The 17,760-nt window shown below is 38.6% G+C and overlaps 1 protein-coding gene across 3 annotated transcripts in view; it reads left to right on the forward strand.

Moving 5' to 3' along the window:
* Positions 1–387: 387 nt before the first annotated feature.
* Positions 388–17,760, forward strand: part of NKAIN2 (sodium/potassium transporting ATPase interacting 2) — a 981,572-nt gene continuing 964,199 nt past the window's right edge. For all 3 annotated transcript variants that reach the window (XR_007462564.1, XM_049652959.1, XM_049652958.1), the window contains exon 1: positions 388–469. Coding sequence is in view for 2 of the 3 variants with exons in the window: in XM_049652959.1 (XP_049508916.1) it covers positions 416–469 (54 nt within the window). In the remaining variant the exon portion in view is untranslated. The remainder of the gene's footprint in view (positions 470–17,760) is intronic.

A 17,760-nucleotide genomic window follows, 5' to 3' on the forward strand; every position in this document is an offset into this window, starting at 1 on the left:
GGGCGAGCGCGCGTCGGGCGGCGGCCGCGCTGGGGGGCGTGGGGCGAGCCGGCGCGAGGAGCGGCGGGGGCGAAACTTCGCGGCCAGATGCCTGACGGCGCGGCGGCGCTGCGAGGCTGCCGCTGCTGCCCCTGCGGGCCCCGGGCGCGTCTCCGCGGGCGGCGTTGCCCGCGGCGCGGCGTGTGCACCGAGCGAGTGAAGGTATGTTTGGCGGGCGCGGCTGGAGCTGCTGCCGCCGCCGCCGCGCCAGCAGGTCCTAATGCCTGTCACTTCCCAGGACACTGGCAGCAGCAGCCCGGAGCCCCCGAGCCCTCGGCAGGTTTGCCTGTCCTTCCCCGCGATCTGATTGGATAAAGTGGGGGCTCGACGGTGGCCGACGTGGGACAGTCTGGCTGTGGCAGGGGTCTCGGAAACCATGGGTTATTGCAGTGGCAGGTGCACGCTTATCTTTATCTGTGGCATGCAACTGGTAAGTGACACTTGGGTCCTCTTATTCTGTAATGCGCCTTTGAGATACTGGGCTGGGGAGTGCGGTAATGGGTCTGCCATTGATTAGAATGGAAGGAAAGATAAAAGAGAGAAGGTGACAGATAGATTGCCTATGTTTAAAATGATTTCAGGGAGAGGCACTGTGGGGTACAGGGGAGGTGAGCCTTTCCACCCTCACCTATTTCTGTCCCTCTGGAGACAGTTTGGTAGGTGCGGGTTAAACTTGTCTTTAATTTCTTTAAGCAAAGCAAGATGTATCTCTTGTTCCTTTATGCTTTGCATTCCTGTTACTGTAACAACGTGGTTGTCACATATAATTTACTATACAGGTGTTAAAACAGAGAGATATGGAATTTTCGACTTTTCTTCTATATACTATTTTTTTTTTTTTGCAGTATCTTTGTTTCTTTACTGACGTGTGTTATTTTTCAAGGAATATATTGTCTTGTAAGTATAATGCTCTAACAGACCACTATGTAGGGCAGGTGGTATCCTTACACCAGTCTGATCTAGAAGCCACATTGAGTTCTAAAAGTATGTAGATTGAAGAGAAATACTTAAATGAACTCAGTAACACCACTGCCATAAACTGAACCAGTAGTCTTTAAATCGCAATTATTAAAAGCAATTCTAAGGAAAATTATTCAATCTCACATTATGTATGTAATTGCTCCTGAAATAGAGATATTGTCTGATCCTATAGGATGGAGAATTATATATGCTTTTTGAAGAATGTTGTATGTTTGCAAAGAGGCAAGAAGCCAGTAATGGAAAACATCAAGTCTATGAATTTAAATTCTCTAAGGGCAATCAAAGGAGGGGCTGAGGATAGTTTAGAGGTGAAAAATCTACCACTGTAAGTGGTTAATTTGAAGTGGGAGTACTTGCTCACTCCTGCTATCAAACAGCTTTCCTTGGAAAGTATAAATTAATCTGAATAGCCACCCACATTTCCAACAATTGTTTCATAAAGGCTGAAAGGACTACAAGATTGAAGGAGATTTCTGAGAGCCCAATCAGTGAAGTGTTCGAAAGAGCAAGGATTTCCTATTGAAACTGATAGAAGAATTCCTTAAGTGGTCTTCATTGTTTATCAATTGTCTTGAAGCCCAAGAGTGTTTGTTTTGTTGTTGTTGTTGTTGTTGTTGTTGTTGTGTTTACTATTTAGCTGAAGGAGTGCTTTTTGTTGCATATTGTCTTGGGGTGTTTTCCTTCCCCAGTAAAGTTATCTCAAGATATGTATTTTGATCTATGAATTTAAGGACTTGGTTTTAAGAAAAAGAAGGTGGAACTATAAATATAATTTTAAGAATATAATATTTTTTCCGTGATGTGTAAACCGGTTTATTTCTCTTTTCTATATATTAATTTAAGTTTTGCAATGAAGGATTTTTACTCTTAATGATAAAGCTAATCAGAACAATGAGTTTACTTTGTTAAACCACTGGTTAGGCCAACTATGCCAAATTGTATAAACGTTATCAAAACATTCCTGTGGTCATATATGATTCAGAAAAGAATACATTTGCTGATTCACTGTGTAAAAACATAAAACTGTGAGAACGAGTGCGTGGGTAAGAGTATTCTTTTGCTCTTTTCAATTAAAAAAAAATTAAATGTGATTTAATTTTTAATTGTGTAGCATAGTAGGGCTTTATTATGGCAATTGTAGGCATTAGATCCATGTGACATGTTGTGTGATGAATACAAACTTCTCAAGAACTTAACAATTTTAGAAACACATAGATACACGAAAAAGAAACCTAAAGGTACAAAATGGCACAATAAGGCTAAAGATTCTTGTGTGTGTGTGTGTGTGTGTGTGTGTGTGTTTATTTATGTGCGTGCAAATATGTGATGGTGTATTGGAGAAGTGCTACATCACTTATGAAACAAATTCTGAATCAAAGCTAAGTTTTGTAACAAAATAGAGGCAGTTGTAATATAAGGGTGTTCAGTCTAAGCAGGTATACATTTGAATCTTAAGGATGCTCTGTAAGAATCATGTGATTTTTCCCATTCAGACTTTAAGTGCCACCAGGCTAATATAATTAGCAGCCATGTTAATGCAGATGCAGAACAAAAAACAAAGGACAAAGAACATTCATTGCTTTGATAAGGTGAAATATCACATTTAAAAGACCTCAGAGATTCCTGGTGGTTGTTGCTTTGTAGAAATACAGTATTTAATTTTAAATAAAATAATTTCTTTGCAAATTAATAATTGCAAAGCACACACACGCTATAGGTGGATATATGTGTTTTCCTTTGCTCTTGATAGACCTTTAAAAACTTTTTGTATTATGTTTGAGTTATTATGAGTAGAAGTGGTTTTATAAGTAGCCAGGTTTCGGGAGTCAGTTATGACTCAGTACCATTGATTGATACAAAAGTTCACCTACTTTTGTTTACTTCCGAAGTGTTTAGTGTGCATCCCGGTAACATCTGGACATGTTTTTTGGTGGTTATACAGATAAATCTTAGATACATTAAAATTAATGAAAGCCAGAAATAGTCTAGGACAGAAACTTTATTAAATTTCCTTGTTAAGTAACTTTAAGTTTCTGGAAACATTTATTTCCAATTCTGTAAGTGGGGTATCTCTATTTTAAATAGACTTAAAGAAACATTTATGTCTACGTCAACTTGCAACTGACCTTTGTACAGGATGAGGTAGCTCGTAGGTATGGTGGAGGTGGGAAGCTCATTCATCAGGTTATTATCAGAGCAGACACAGTGTTTGATCTTTTAACAAGTGATGGGCAGAGACAAACTCTCCAGAGAAATTTCTCTATCAGGATTCTATCTTAGCTTTTAATTATAGTAAATGTGCATTTAGTTTAATATTTGTCAGACTACAAGTGTGGATAAACATACGTTCTTTTAAAAGTCAGGAAATCAGTTTATAAGACAAGAATTTAGAATTTCATGCCACGGAGATTCAATACAAAACTTCCATTTTATGAAAAAATATCTACCTCTATGTATCATAAATTAAAATCTTTGAGATGTATGGTAATTCCAACTTCAGATTTTAGGGTGATTGGGATGAAAAAGGGGGTGATTTCTGGAAACAGATTTGTTCATGTGTACAGTTCAAAGTTTAAGCTCTTAATCTCAAGAAGGTAATTTTCTTTTTATCATTGCTGTCCTTAATGCTCAGAAACTGAAGATTTCAGATAGTAACAAACTCATCACTGCATTTGCTGTGTTGGATATAGTGGCACAGGACAAGAACAGTCAAACTTCTTATTTACAACTCAGCAGCTGGTGAAAAAGTTTCAGCTGTTTTTTTTTTTTTTTTCTTTTCTTTCTTTTTGTTCTTAAGTGTTTGGCTGAATCAAAGAGGACTTTATCTAAATGTTGCAAAAATTCCTCAGATAATTCTCAGTGAAGACCACTTAGTTGTTATAATATCGAAGAACATAACTTATTTCAGTTTCAAAAGACAGCTTTGTTTTCAGGGAAGAAAATTAAAACTCGTCCACGTTTTTGTACACCAGATTCCTCTGTGGCACAAAGTGTATGTGCCATAAACTGCTAAAAGTACACATTTCTGTTTAGCAGATTAACCCTTGAAGGTGCCATCCTTGCCGTGTGCTTTATGAAGTATTGCTAACTTGGAGCAGGTGCACCTAAGAATTGTGTTAGTATACGTGCATGTAGCTGTGTGAAGAAGCACATTGGAAACTTAAGAATGATCTTTAGTTTTACCGAACAGTGACTTGATACTGAGCAGTTACTAAGCATTTTTAGAAGTACACATTTATCAGAAAAGGAAGCCCTGAATGCATACATGGACTAAATAAAAACAATCTTATTATAATTATGGAATACTTTGGTGCTGTCAGTTCTGACTTTGTGCTGTGTTCATAGTTACATGGACCTTCGTTACTTTTTAAAAAACAAAGCGTGATGTGAAGTGACTTGAAAATTGCTGGTAGAGTCTTAGGATTTACCTCGGATACTTTTGACATGTTTGGAAATTCCTCAGAAATGTAGAACTGTACCTGCCGCAAACCTTCCCTAGTGAGATAATTTAAAATTTTAGATTTATGAATCTACATATGCCATTGCTAATAAAATCTTGTGAACATTAAATCTTGTGGACTAACGATTTCCATATAATGCTTCAGAAACTTATGATGTAAAAATATGCTAAGAATTTGCTAAGTTATAAAATAACTTTCTTCTTTCCATATGTTTTCTACTTTTGCATCCCAGCATTGTCTTGTGTGTATGTGTGTGTATTTTTTTTTTTTACATCTGTTCTTTCATTCTGATTCAGTACTACTCTACTCTAATGTTTACCAAGAAAGATATAGACACTCCTTCCAGTGTCCAGCTCTCTTTCTTGGTTCACAGACCAAGTGGCAGTTCCTTTTTTTCATATACCCAAAGTTTCAAAGAGCCAATCTGTACAGAGCTGTTCCCCTGCTTTCTCAAATAAAGGCTTGGATGGGCAGCATCCCCTGTGCAGAATGCCAGAGTCATCCCTGGCATGAAGCCCATAAGTGGGCAGTGGCCCAGAAATGTGAATAGACATTGCTACCTCCTTTTCCCTCTGATCCTGCTTTATTTGGGGGGCAGATTCTCTACTTGCCCAATCAAGAATTTTGGAATGGCAGCCAGGGACTCCTTGAAATAGGAGGTCTTTATTTCTTGTTCTGTTTCCTTTTCGTGCATGTGTGTGCTTAACAAAAATGAAATCCGAGACAGAAACACATTTTAACCCTTCTAGATTTATACCGGAAATAAAAATATTAGAATTATGACCTCAGTTGCATTCAGTATTTGTATATATTCTACTAATGGCCAAAATTTCAAAGGATATACTTCAGTTGTGTTATTTGGTAGAATTTCAAGCAGCTCAGTGTAATTTTTCCAAAAATAGTTTTTGAAACTAATATTGCTAATAATGGAAAATTTTCTATTTCCAGGACTTATAACACTCAAATGTCATACATCAAATACATACACAAGAAGTATTTCTGTTCTATTTTTTCATCTATGTAGTGAACTCTTCCAATTTTGGCCCCCTCTCCTCCCAGAGAACTGGGTTATTGTTTATTTTCAATATAATGAAATACATAGTCCATCGAGGTAAAATGTATCTAAGGTTCCCTTTCCCCTGTAACAACAGTAGAAACAAATGTTATATTAACACTTAATTTCTACATATAGAATGGAACTAAGTGTGTGAAACTTTTGTTCCTAACAATTCCAAGAAATTGAAGGATATTTAAAAACTATGAAGAAATAAGATAAAATTATATTGTTTTCTTTCTCTGGGTTAAGGTAGCAATGTAATTTTAATCTGGATTTTTTAAAACTATTTCAGGTATATTTAGATTGGAAAGTTCATCACTATTTAAAGGAGTTACTTGCTTCATCTTCCTGAAAGCAGTGTTTTTCATTTGTGCTTAAACTCTAACCCAGGCACTGGGTCTAACAAATAGAAACGTTGGTGACATTAAGTCTGGTGGAAGCTGTAGACTTTTTTTTTTCATTCAACCTGGGATGGAATAAAGTGACTTATGCTAATAATTTTCACCTTTTAAGTTAATTATGGATCACATGCTAACTTTGATCTTTGTAGAAACTCTTTTTGAAAAGTTACGACAAACTGACTTTTTTGTGTACTTTGAAAAAAAAGTTTGTGCTTTGTGTTATGCTTTAAAAATCTATCTTTGTAAAATACTTAAACAATAATGAAAACTGTTAGCATGTATTCGAAGCTTGTTTTGGGCTAAATGCTAAATGAGTATTTTTTTTTGTTTCCCCCCACTGATTCCTTTCCAATAATTCTACAGCATAGGTAATAGACACTAATATCCTCACTTTACAAGGGAGAAAATGGAGATTCAGAAAGTTTTAAGTGACTTTTCTTAACTCACTCTCTTAGCAAGTGATAGAGTTTGTACTCAAACCCAGGTCTGTCCCACCTAAAGCCAGACTGAGCTTCAGGAAATCCCTTCCACCTTCCAGGTAACATGAAAGGATACAGCTGTCCTAGCTTCCATTTCTTTTACTAACAAAGGCAGCATCTACCTACTAATTCCTGTTGAGCCAGTAATCAACAGAAGCCTAAGCAGGCTCCTGGAGGGCTGTTGGTACCAGGCTTCTGTCCAGGCCTGACAGGCCCAGGTAGACTTGGGGTTTCACAACTAGGAGTTGCTGGTGCCTGGAGTACTCCGGGAATAAAAGGAGGCACCAGCCCCTCACAGTTAGCTTTGCTTGCTGTTCACACTAGATTTCAAGTGTGCCCAAACAGTGCAAGACATACTTATGGTTCTGCCCTAGAAAAGTGAGCCCTCATGATGAGGTTGTGTTTCTGTCATTTTTCAAGGGGCAGGGGGTTGGGGTGGGGGGAGAGTTACAGCTACTGTGTATTTCAGGCCAATTATTGAGAAATAAGCACAAAGTATGAGCTGGAAACTTTGATATGAATGTTTAAAAAAAGATTCTATGGGAAATTCTTGTTCCTTTTGAAACCAATTTCTGATGAATTGCTAATGCAGAGTAATGTTATGTACCTGTTGTTGTTGTTGCTGTTTTTTAAAACATGCCCCACATCCTAAATGCATCCAGACTACTGATTGGTGAGAATATAGTTACAATTAATTGTTGTGGGAAATAACCTGGAGTAATAGGTTGTTTGAGATAAGAGCACTTGTCTGTCTTGATGGTGCATCAGAATCACCTGCAGGGCTTTTTTTCCAAGTCAATGGGGCCCACCCCAGGACTTCTGGTTCAATAGGTCTTTGGGAGGTCCTAGACCTGGAATTTCCATTTCTGAGGAGTTCCCAGGTGACAGTGACACTGCTGGTGAGGGACCAAACTTGGAGAACTACTGACATAAAACACAGGTCTTCACTTAGGGTGTTACATGAATACACGAACCTGTTTCTGAAAATTTTCAACCCAACTAGATAATTAGCTCATTCTTCCTTCGGCCTGTTATTACGTGAACAAAAAATTCTTCAGGACCAAGTGTGTCTATTTCTGACTTCTAGCTTGGTCCTATTCAGAAGTTTAAATAAGGGAAATAAATGGAAGATCTTTTCGCAGCATTTGTGTCTTTGTAGTGAATAGAGATCACGAAAAATCTGAAAGGGATTCAGTGCGTCTAGCCTATACGCTGTATGCCTGTCACGCTGGAGCAGATTTGGTTCCTTCAGTGGCCTCTCTCTGCTAACCTAGCCCTTCAGTCTGAATTTCTGGAATAGCTTCTCACTGTTGCCAAGCACAACCTTGGGGGAGAGAGAGAGAGAGAGGGGTGTGCTGGGAAAGCACTGGATTCAGTGAGGGGGCAGATTTTTCAACACCTAGCCAGCCTTCTGTACTGAACAACCAAATAACTGTCATTTCCTCCTTTGAAGAATGAGGCAAATCATTCCTGCTTAAGGAGCATGTGCGGCGGGGGGGGGGGGCTGGAAGGGGTGGGGAAGTTTACACATGAAAGAGCTTCACACATGTGAGAAGAGCTTCCTAAACTTCTGATATCTAGAAAATCTTTGTAATTATTAACAGTTGAATCTTCCAGAACTGTTCCCCCAGTGGCGGTAGGGGTAGTTATGGGCTGTTTATATATCATTTGGCCAGTGGCCTTAGTTGTAACATCTGATTTCTTGTAGAAACATTTCTTTCTTTCTTATCATTTGAGGGGAAATTTCAATAAGGATTATAACACTGGGTTCAGATTATTTGAAATGCATATGTGTCTGATATACCTTCTTGAAGTGTTCATTAAGAATTAAATTTAAAGGGCGCCTGGGTGGCTCAGTGGGTTAAGCGGCCGACTTCGGCTCAGGTCATGATCTCGCGGTCCGTGAGTTCGAGCCCCGCGCCTCAGGCTCTGTGCTGACAGCTCAGAGCCTGGAGCCTGTTTCACATTGTGTCTCCCTCTCTCTCTCTGACCCTCCCCCGTTCATGCTCTGTCTCTCTCTCTGTCTCAAAAGTAAATAAACGTGAAAAAAAAAAAGAATTAAATTTAAACTTACAAACCAATCAGCATGGTCCTTCCTCAGGCTGGCGTTTCTAGAATTGTGTTCCATGGGCACAAGTTCTGCAAAATGCTCTATTGCACATGAGCTCTGAGGTTAAGTAAGTTGTGGGATCTGCAGGCTTTATCCTCTCTCCTACCCCCAGGGGTCACAGCACATCTTCGAAGCTCCTAGAAGTCCTACACGAGAGAAACTCCTGCTTAATTCCACAATTTAACTCCACAATACTTATAAAGTGCTTGCAGTGAACTAAGGACCTCTTTTCCTTCTATCCCCTATTAATCTTCCATGGAACTAGCATTTTCAGAAACACTTTTAAGTGAAATATTACTCTAGGGTAATGATGCACCCTAAAAGTTAATAATATTAAATTATTACCTAAACAATATTTAAAGGCTAAAAATTCAGTACGGAAACTCTTAACCTACTTAGCAAGTATTTAACAAAATAGTAATACATAGAGATGTTTAAGAATATCCAACACTATTATCACATAATTAAAATAACTGAAGGGGATCTTGTTTTCATATACTTGGCTCTTATTTTTCCTGTATTTACTCGAGTTTCTTGAATTATGTTTCAGCCACTAAAATCACAAATCTTAACTTTGAAACTCAGGTCTGACTGGTAATGGTACAAAGAAGGCAACATGTTGCAGTGGGTTTCCAAGGATATTTGGAACTTGAGGACCCCTGGGGGAGGGCATCTGTTGAAGCACTTTGTTATAAAAGTTGCAGGTGAGGAGCAGTGCCAGCAGCCTACTTCTGACCCATGCCTGCTCTTCCAGCATGGGACCCTAAATGTCTGTCTTTGCAGGGCTGGTGGTAAGGGGTTCTCCTACTGACTTTTGTTTTCTAATCAATGCACACACACTAAAACAGTAGCACATTTAAAAGCCTCAACAATGTTGTGTTCTTTGAAAACAAATGGGTCTTAGACTGGAATAGAGGAATCAAATCTCTTCTGTTAACAGAAGTCTTTGTATGCATCTGTATGATGCTAATGACACAACAGAATAAGGAGGTGTTTCAAAGGAGGCTGTTTTAACTGACAGCCATGTGTCGAATGATAGATGGGTCAATATTACGTCTGAAATGTTCAGGGGTAGGGAATTCATATGAGCCTACTCTATAGGAACTTAGCCATAGGAGATATGCAAGGGAGATCTACTAGAGTATTATTTTTATTATTTTTTAAAATCTTTTATTTGTTTTTGAGAGAGCACAAGTGCGGGAGGGGCAGAGAGAGAGGAACAGAGGATCTGAAGCAGGTTCTGCGCTGACAGTGGTGAGCTTGATGTAAGACTTGAACTCACAAACCGCGAGATCATGACTGGAGCCAAAGTCGGATGCTCAACTTACAGCCACCCAGTTGCCCCTAGAGTATTATTTTTATAAAGGACAGTTTCTGATGTCACTAGGAAATGGAAAGTGGGGAAAACTTTCACATGTCCCAAGGAGAACATTACAGCCTAGTAGCTAGCTGCCTTCTGTGATCTTGGCCCCTGGAGAAAGGCTCTGCTGACCTGCCTTGGCATTGAGCACTTCCTTTGTTATGGCACCTGTGGTGGTGGAAGGCAGCTTGCTCCTGGAGGTCATAATTTATCTCTGTGAACACAGTGATCCTCACTTCACTTTCTCAATCTGTAAATTAGGGGATAGTTGACCTATAGTAGATGGTGTATCTAGATGCTACCTATTTGCTCCATTTGATTTCTCTGAGGTGCAGATATGAGATAGAGTCTGTGGGTGTGTTTAACTCCAGTTATTGGGAGCGATGGAATGAGCTACATATTTGAAATCTCTAGAAGCTGTTGTAGACTTGATAATTAACAAATGTAAAGAGCTCTGGGTCTTTTTCCCCCCTTTTCCTCCTTTTGAAATAATGTTTGCTTGGGGTGCCTGGCTGGCTCAGTGAGGAGAGCATGTGACTCTTGATCTCAGAGTTGTGAGTTTGAGCCCCACGTTGTGTGTAGAGATTACTTAAATACATAAAAATTAAAAAAAAAGGCTTGCTCAAAAATTTGATGACAACCTATAACTTGTGATTTTTCTAAACTATTGGAGCTATGTATAGCGTTGTGTATTTCTTACCCTTATCAGTAGGGATTAATGGAGTTTCATTTTTGCCCATCTTTCATAAAACGTGGTTCTATTTTATTTGGTCAAAGGATAGTAGTTAAATTATGACTATTCAACAGTGTTTATAAACCTAAGTTTTGCTTTTATTTGGCTTGGTATTGAAAGTTTTCTTCTTTCTTCTAAAGGACAGGGTTGGGGAGGAGGGGAACGTTAGGGAGAGGTGGCTGGGTCCTGAATGTATAAGGGTTAAAAGGCAAATAATACTACTTTACTTAAAACAATGTATACATTTTTAAAGGATAGTCTAGTGAAGTCTGTGAAGATGACTGCAAATTCATTAATGAGTTTTCTCAAGAATGTATTTCTGGTTTTATCTACAACATTCTTGAGAAGTTCCACAAGCTCTTAGATACAGGGGACACTGCTCTCCCAGTTTACTATTTTGTAGACTGTCTTGGAATAGATTTTTTGTTCAAAAAAACTGTCCTAAAAATCAGGCAAATGGTATAAGTTCAGTTTACATTTAGTACATGAAAATCTTATAATAACAGTGTTTAGTGACCTTTAATTATATGCCTCTCTTACTTTAATTCTTAAGGGAAACCTGTTGGTTTCCACTTTCTTTTCACAAGAATGAGATAGTGATGATTGCTATGTTATTGCGCTTACTTTGACTCTAGGGTTAAGTACCATAGCAGCCTAAAATACGAGCTTTTCCCTTAAGTAGAGAAAGAAACCCCAATGAATTTTTCTGAGATTTCTATAGCAATTTGATGCAGACTTTACACGCAAAATAGTTCTGTTGTTGCGTGTAGGCCCATTTTTAAATGTAATCTTTCATAATGTGAATAAGAATGTTACATATTGAACTTTAATAGGGATAGGTGGACAAGTGTTAGCAAACTTACTGAGGCAGAGGCAGTGATCTCAGTTTATATAGGAGGGATTTCAACTGTTTGGTTGAATAGCAATCTGTGACATAAAAATATCTTCTGTTACAAAGTCTTTGGGAGCCTGAAAGTCTCCCTCATGTGGTTTGAGTGCAGCAGTACATAACTGTCAGAGGCTGAGAAGCAGCTCTATCTAGGGCCCTGCCATGGGGCGTTGGCAGAGGAAGACCCAATGAAACTCTAGGAACCAACCTAGAGTTGATTCCTAACCTGCAATGGTGTGTTCCAGTTATGATTGTTTTAAAATGAACAAATGAATTAATGAACAGTGGGAGGAAATTAAGTAATTACTAAATCAGCTTCAAGAGGAAGGTTTTATGAAATGTCCACACATGAATAGCCTAATGACAAGTGCTGAGTAAATTAAGTGTCTGTTTCTGTCCTTTTGGCAATTAGGATATGGTCTAGCTGAAAGGAATGTCAAGCTGTGTTTCTATCACGGATTGATCTAATATTTAGTGGTTGTAATAACTGAAGATTAGTTTAAATTGCAACCTGATTCTTATTATTTATTTATTTATGAAGCCATACTACTTGCTTAATGTGATAGTACTTAAAAATGCTTTACTGTTCTCTGTTCATTATGTACTGTAAGATTGTATTTCAGCTTACTATAAAGATCAGTGTTGGTGAAAAATAAATGTTGATGTAAACTGGGCCATTTTTTTAAAAAAATGTGAATTCATATATTTCAAATTCATATTATTTAGCTTTATTTGCTGCAATTGATATAACATTATATATCCCAAAGATTTTCTTAGATCAGAATGAAAATAATACAGTGAATTCTGTCTTTCTATTTCACATCTCTCTCCACAGCAGTACTTCTTAACTGTTGGTTTTTTTTTCCTGCATGATAGGCTCTTTTGAGAATCAATGAAAAATTATGAGCTTTCTCACCAGAAAAATGCCCATACGACTTGAGGGGATTCACAGATTTCTCAACCTGATACGTGAAACTTAAGTGAAACTGATGATAAATGTTTCCTTTCCTTTTTTTTTTGGGGGGGGGGAGTCTACCATTTTATCAAGATACTTATTGACAAATTTAATTCAGTTACGTTGCGTTTTGTAAAACATTTTAGGAGATTTTATATATATATGCTCACTATATATTAGTCAATATATATTTGAATATATATATGTTCAATATACATTATTTATGATGTATTGTAAAGATAACATATACACATATGTAAGTGCATGTGTGTGTGTGTAATTCAAGGTAGAAGAAGCAGAGTCGAGCTGGGCAGTGGAAACAAACCAGGCCTTCGTCTAGGAGATTAAATGTTATGTGTAGTTACCTGCAGTATAACATGGGAAGATAAGAACTGTAAAGGAAGTAAGAATGAAGTACTATGGAGGTTTGGGGCAAGTGATCAGTTATGTCTATATAGGCTGTTCACGCAAGGTTTGAAGCACTGGCGTAATTAGACCCTGAGGAAAAGAGAATCCCAGGAGGAAGAAATGATGGGGGTGCCCGGCTGGCTCTGTCAGTAGAGCGACTCTTGATTTTAGGGTTATGATTTCAAGCCCCATATTGGGTGTAGAGCTTACTTAGAAAAGAAAAGAAATGATAGGAAGAAGGTGAGAATGAAAGTGTATGCACGGGACATTGAACAGTCAGGTTCGCTGGCAAGTAGGGGAGAATTGGGAGGTGAGGCAGGGAATGAAATGGGCAGGGGTGCAGTTTGTGGATGGACTGAAGCACATTTGGAGGGAGTTTAAACTTTATAGGTAGGGTACGCAGTTGTACAGATGTAAATTCTCCAGGTGAATGGCACAGTCATTCACCATAGCGGGATAAGAAGCAACACCAAGTGAGAGTGAAAGCCTGAGGTTTGGAGCAAGCTCTGTGGGGGAATGTGAGGGCTGAGCAGCGATAACTTAAATGATGGCTAAATTGCATCAAAGGCCTTATTGAAACTGGGTGGCATGCATTTGCAGGGGAACTAACTACTTTTCCATCACTCCCCATCTTTCTAAGAATTGCAATGGGAAAGCAGAAAATGGAAGTTTCCTTGTTCTTAGATTGAACAAAACTGAGGGTGTAGGAGGGCTCTAAGGGGTCTTGAAATATGAGTTAGGACTGGGTGACCATGAGTAGGATGTCAGAATCAGAATGGAAGGGGTGGTTAGATTACTGGAATGCTATTGCAGATGTTTGAGAACAGAAGGTGGGTTCAGCTGAAGGGAGATAATAGAAAAGGTAGTTGTATTAGTGGTTGTGGTGAGATACTATGTATAGGGGTTTAGGTCTTGGACAGGAGCATTGCTTGGGGGGGGATGCAGAGGCCCTTGATTGGTGAATTGGGTGGAAGGTTCAGTGGTGAGAAGGATGAAAGGCCATGAGGACCAGCTGATAGAAGAATCCTCACTGTATATTTTGGCTTTATTAAAGATGATCAGAAATAAGATATGAAGAGGAACACAGCCAGAAAGAAGAAGAGCGTTGTAGGGATTATAGGTAATTGTGAGAATTTGGGGAGAGTTTGGTGTGAGCTGGCAATTGGAGCTGGAAAAGGAGGGTGGTTAGTGGGATTCAGGAGGATGAACTAGAAGAATTGAAATGTTTAACAAGCATGTTGAGTGGAGTGATGAAGGAAGGGAAAGGTAGGTTTCAGGTAAGGCGGTTTCTCAGCTTCTGCAGTGTTGGCATTCTGAACTGGATCATTTTTTGTTGCATGGTGCAGTTCTGTGCATCACAGGATGTTTAGCAGCATCACTGGTCTCTAGATGCCAGCAGCATACTCCTGGTTGTAACAACCAAAAATGTCTTTAGACATTGCCAAATTACAAAATAGCCCTCTTGCTGAGATGCACTGAGCTAGAGCAAAGCCCTAGAAAGAGCACTTAGCAGTAACAGCAGGTTTTCTTCATACTGAATTTGGAGTTGTCTGGAGAACAGTGGAGGCAATCATGAGGGAAGAGTAGCTTTGAGCCCAGCCATTGTGCACCTGTGACAGTCAAGCCCTATGCACTGTGGCCCTGGGTGACCATCATTGGGAGCTCTATAAAAAGTCAATACCAGCTTTCCTTCCCTCAGCCCCTTGATATTTGGAAATAAAGTTTTTAGGGAAGTAGTCTAGTCATGTAGACATTTTGAAAACTTTCTAGTTGATTTTTATTGTGTTTTGAAGCAGGTAGTAAATGAAGAGAGCAGGCCGGTGGGTTAGCAGCTATGGAGGTGTGGGGGAAAGTAGGAGGAAAGGAAAAGGAGATTGGGAGATAGTTTGAGATGTATGTTAGGGACGAGGAGACATACATTAGGAATTGGGAAGGTAGCTTGAGACATCCAGTAAGCATTTGTGGGAATATCTACTGGAGAGGCACTGCTGAATCTAGATTCATTTGAAAGCTACTTTTTAGGGCCAATTATGTGCTCAGCCAAGCCTTTGCATTCTTGGCTGTTTTGCTCCTTTTAGTTTGCACCAGGTGGATGTTATCTAAAACCTGGTGAATGTTATGATCTTTCCTTTGGTGCCAGTAAAGACTGTCCATGAATATTTGACACTTCTAATTTGTTCTCTCAACTCCGATAGTTGCTAAAATGTGCACGTACTATATGTATCTTCATGAAATGGCTTAATTAAGAAAGATTTCATATGAAGAATACATATTAATTATGAGATAGACATGTAACTGTTTATATGAAGAGCAAGATACGAAATTTTAGATCAGAGTGTGAGTTTTTAATTTAATAAAAGATTTGGATAAGAGTTAATATGACTGCAAGTTAAAAAGTAAACCTTTTTTAAGGCTCTAAAGAAATTTGGAAACTTTTCCTTACTATTATGGAAATGCACAGACACACACACACACACACACAAATTATAACCACTGCCTTTCACAAACTTAAATTAAAAAATGCTTAAGCTATTAATATTCCTTAGGTGATCCCCCAGACCCAGAATATTCAACAGCGTTTTAATATTTGATATCCTGATTCACCAGAAGGCCCAGTTATTGCTAAAGAACTATGGCAAGACAGCAGAGATTAATCTTTTAAATTATCCTATCTTATACTGTATAATTTCTCTTGGCCCAACTTGATTTCTTTTGGTAACGCAGTCTTTTGGTGGACTCTGATTTGTATGCCTAGGGCTAGGAGAGTAAATTACATGACTTCTTGAAGGTCCTTTTAGCTTGAAGATTTTATGATTAAATCTTTCATTTAAAAATTGTCTCTTTCTGGGAGATCCAGGCTAGAAAGTACTTTTCCATCTTCACATTTGTATAGAGATAAATTAATATATCACCTCATGCAGTTTTCTTAATACAGTACAGGCAAAATAACAGTAATAGAGGGAAGGAAAAAAACTAACATGAATACCTCAATAAACTTAGCACCAGATGCATATGATAATTGCAGTTATGTGCAATCTTCTAAAGATGTACGTAGGTCCTCTGAAAGTTTAGTTGTGTGGAAGGTGTGTGTGTGTGTGTGTGTGTGTGTGTGTGTGTGTGCATGTAGTGGATGCAGCGGGTATACAATGGGAACAAGGAAGAGAATAAAAATGATGCTGTTCAGAAGAATTGACTCAGGTGTGTGTGTGGATACATGTAAGAAAAGGGAAGTGGGCTTTCTTAGAATACACTCTGCTTTCCTTAGCACATTGTTCTGGATGTGGTCGGTTTTCAGCAGGTCCTGTTAACTGGATATCCTCAGTGCTTAGGGTGAAGAGCAGGAACCTGCATAAAGCACCAATGCAGAATGAAATAGAGGCAGAATGGAGAAGACTACTGTATTCAGATGGAACCAGTGGAAGTTTAGGTAGGCCAGATTGCAATCATCCCCACTGGAATTCAGCCAGGACACACATTAGTGCATGCTACTTTCTGTCTAGCCTAATTAAAGGATTGTTGAGAACTAACAAAGTTGGCTGACTTGCAAAAGTCAGTGCTTGCTAAAATTTGTAAGCTATAAGTGCTTACCAGTATGACCTAATTTTTATGCTGGGGTCATCTTATTAATTAAAGTTTCCCAATCATCTAATTAGAAAATACAGTCTGAACTGAGTCTGGAGGATTCCCAGCCTTACTTGCTAATTTAAAGAAAAGTGGAAACAAAGAAGAACGGCACTCAATTAAAGCAATGTGATGGAAAGCTGGGTTCTGGACATGCCTTCAGAGATGCGCCATACCACCGGGGTAGTTATTTAGGGTGTACTTCCAGTAGAGACATTAAAGGGACACCAGTGAGTTAGCTTTTAAATGGAGAAATCTGGGCCAGCCCCCAAATTAACTCTTGGACTAGAATACGAGTGCACACTGGAAAGCTGGAAGGCATGACCAACATTACTGATTTAAATGAAACAGTTTGCTCATTGATGTTATGCCTTATTTTTTCAGCTCAAATAGTACTTAGTCAAAATAGCAGAAAGAGAAGGAATAGTCTGATAAGATTGTAGATGATTACGTGACACTTAAGTACATCTTTTCTCGGGGAAAAAAAAAGTGGATAAAAGATTCTGTGTGTTTTCTAAAGGTAAAGTTCTATAGCTGAGATGCCACATTTCAGTCCTGAATTTAGTCCTGGGGTTTATTTCTCATCACTGTCTTTATTTGCTCACCATGCTGACAGCAGTGCTGTATCTAAAATTGGGAAGAAAAAAAAAGACCTCAAAACATTTTATTGAACAGCTATTATGGGAAACCCACTGGACTAAGCAGAAGGTATTAAAAGAAGGACAAAAAGGATGTGGTCAATGTAAAACATACGTGTGCCCGTGGATATCTGGCAGTTGAGTGGTCACAGTTTCTCATTTTCCCACTTAAGTAGCTGAAATCAACTCAGTATTTCTCTGCAGGTACTAGTAAATGTATTATACAAAGAATATTTTTAAATAAAGAGCTTATTTCTTCATGTTGAAACAAAAAGGGTAAGAGAGAATTTATAATTTTTATTGAAATTTAAAAAATAAGCTGCCTGTATTCTTGTCTTGATCCGTTCTCTAGGCACATGTTTGTAGAACATTTCCCGTTTACATGTTGTGGGACATGGATATTCCCTCTGTCTTTCCATGGTGACCATCCAGATGCTTGACAGCTGAGTAAATCATGCCAGCATTGAGGTGGCCATGCCAAACCAGAATCTCTCCGTGGCAGCCTTCCTGTAGAGCTTGAGTGTGGATCACAGGTTGAGGAGAGGTATATTTGTATATCTTGTAGCTGAATTGAATTAAAAAAAAAATTGATACTTGCTTTGAAATTAATTGAGATATTGTTACCAAC

This window comes from Panthera uncia (assembly GCF_023721935.1).
Source record: "Panthera uncia isolate 11264 chromosome B2 unlocalized genomic scaffold, Puncia_PCG_1.0 HiC_scaffold_24, whole genome shotgun sequence".
NCBI lineage: Eukaryota > Metazoa > Chordata > Mammalia > Carnivora > Felidae > Panthera > Panthera uncia.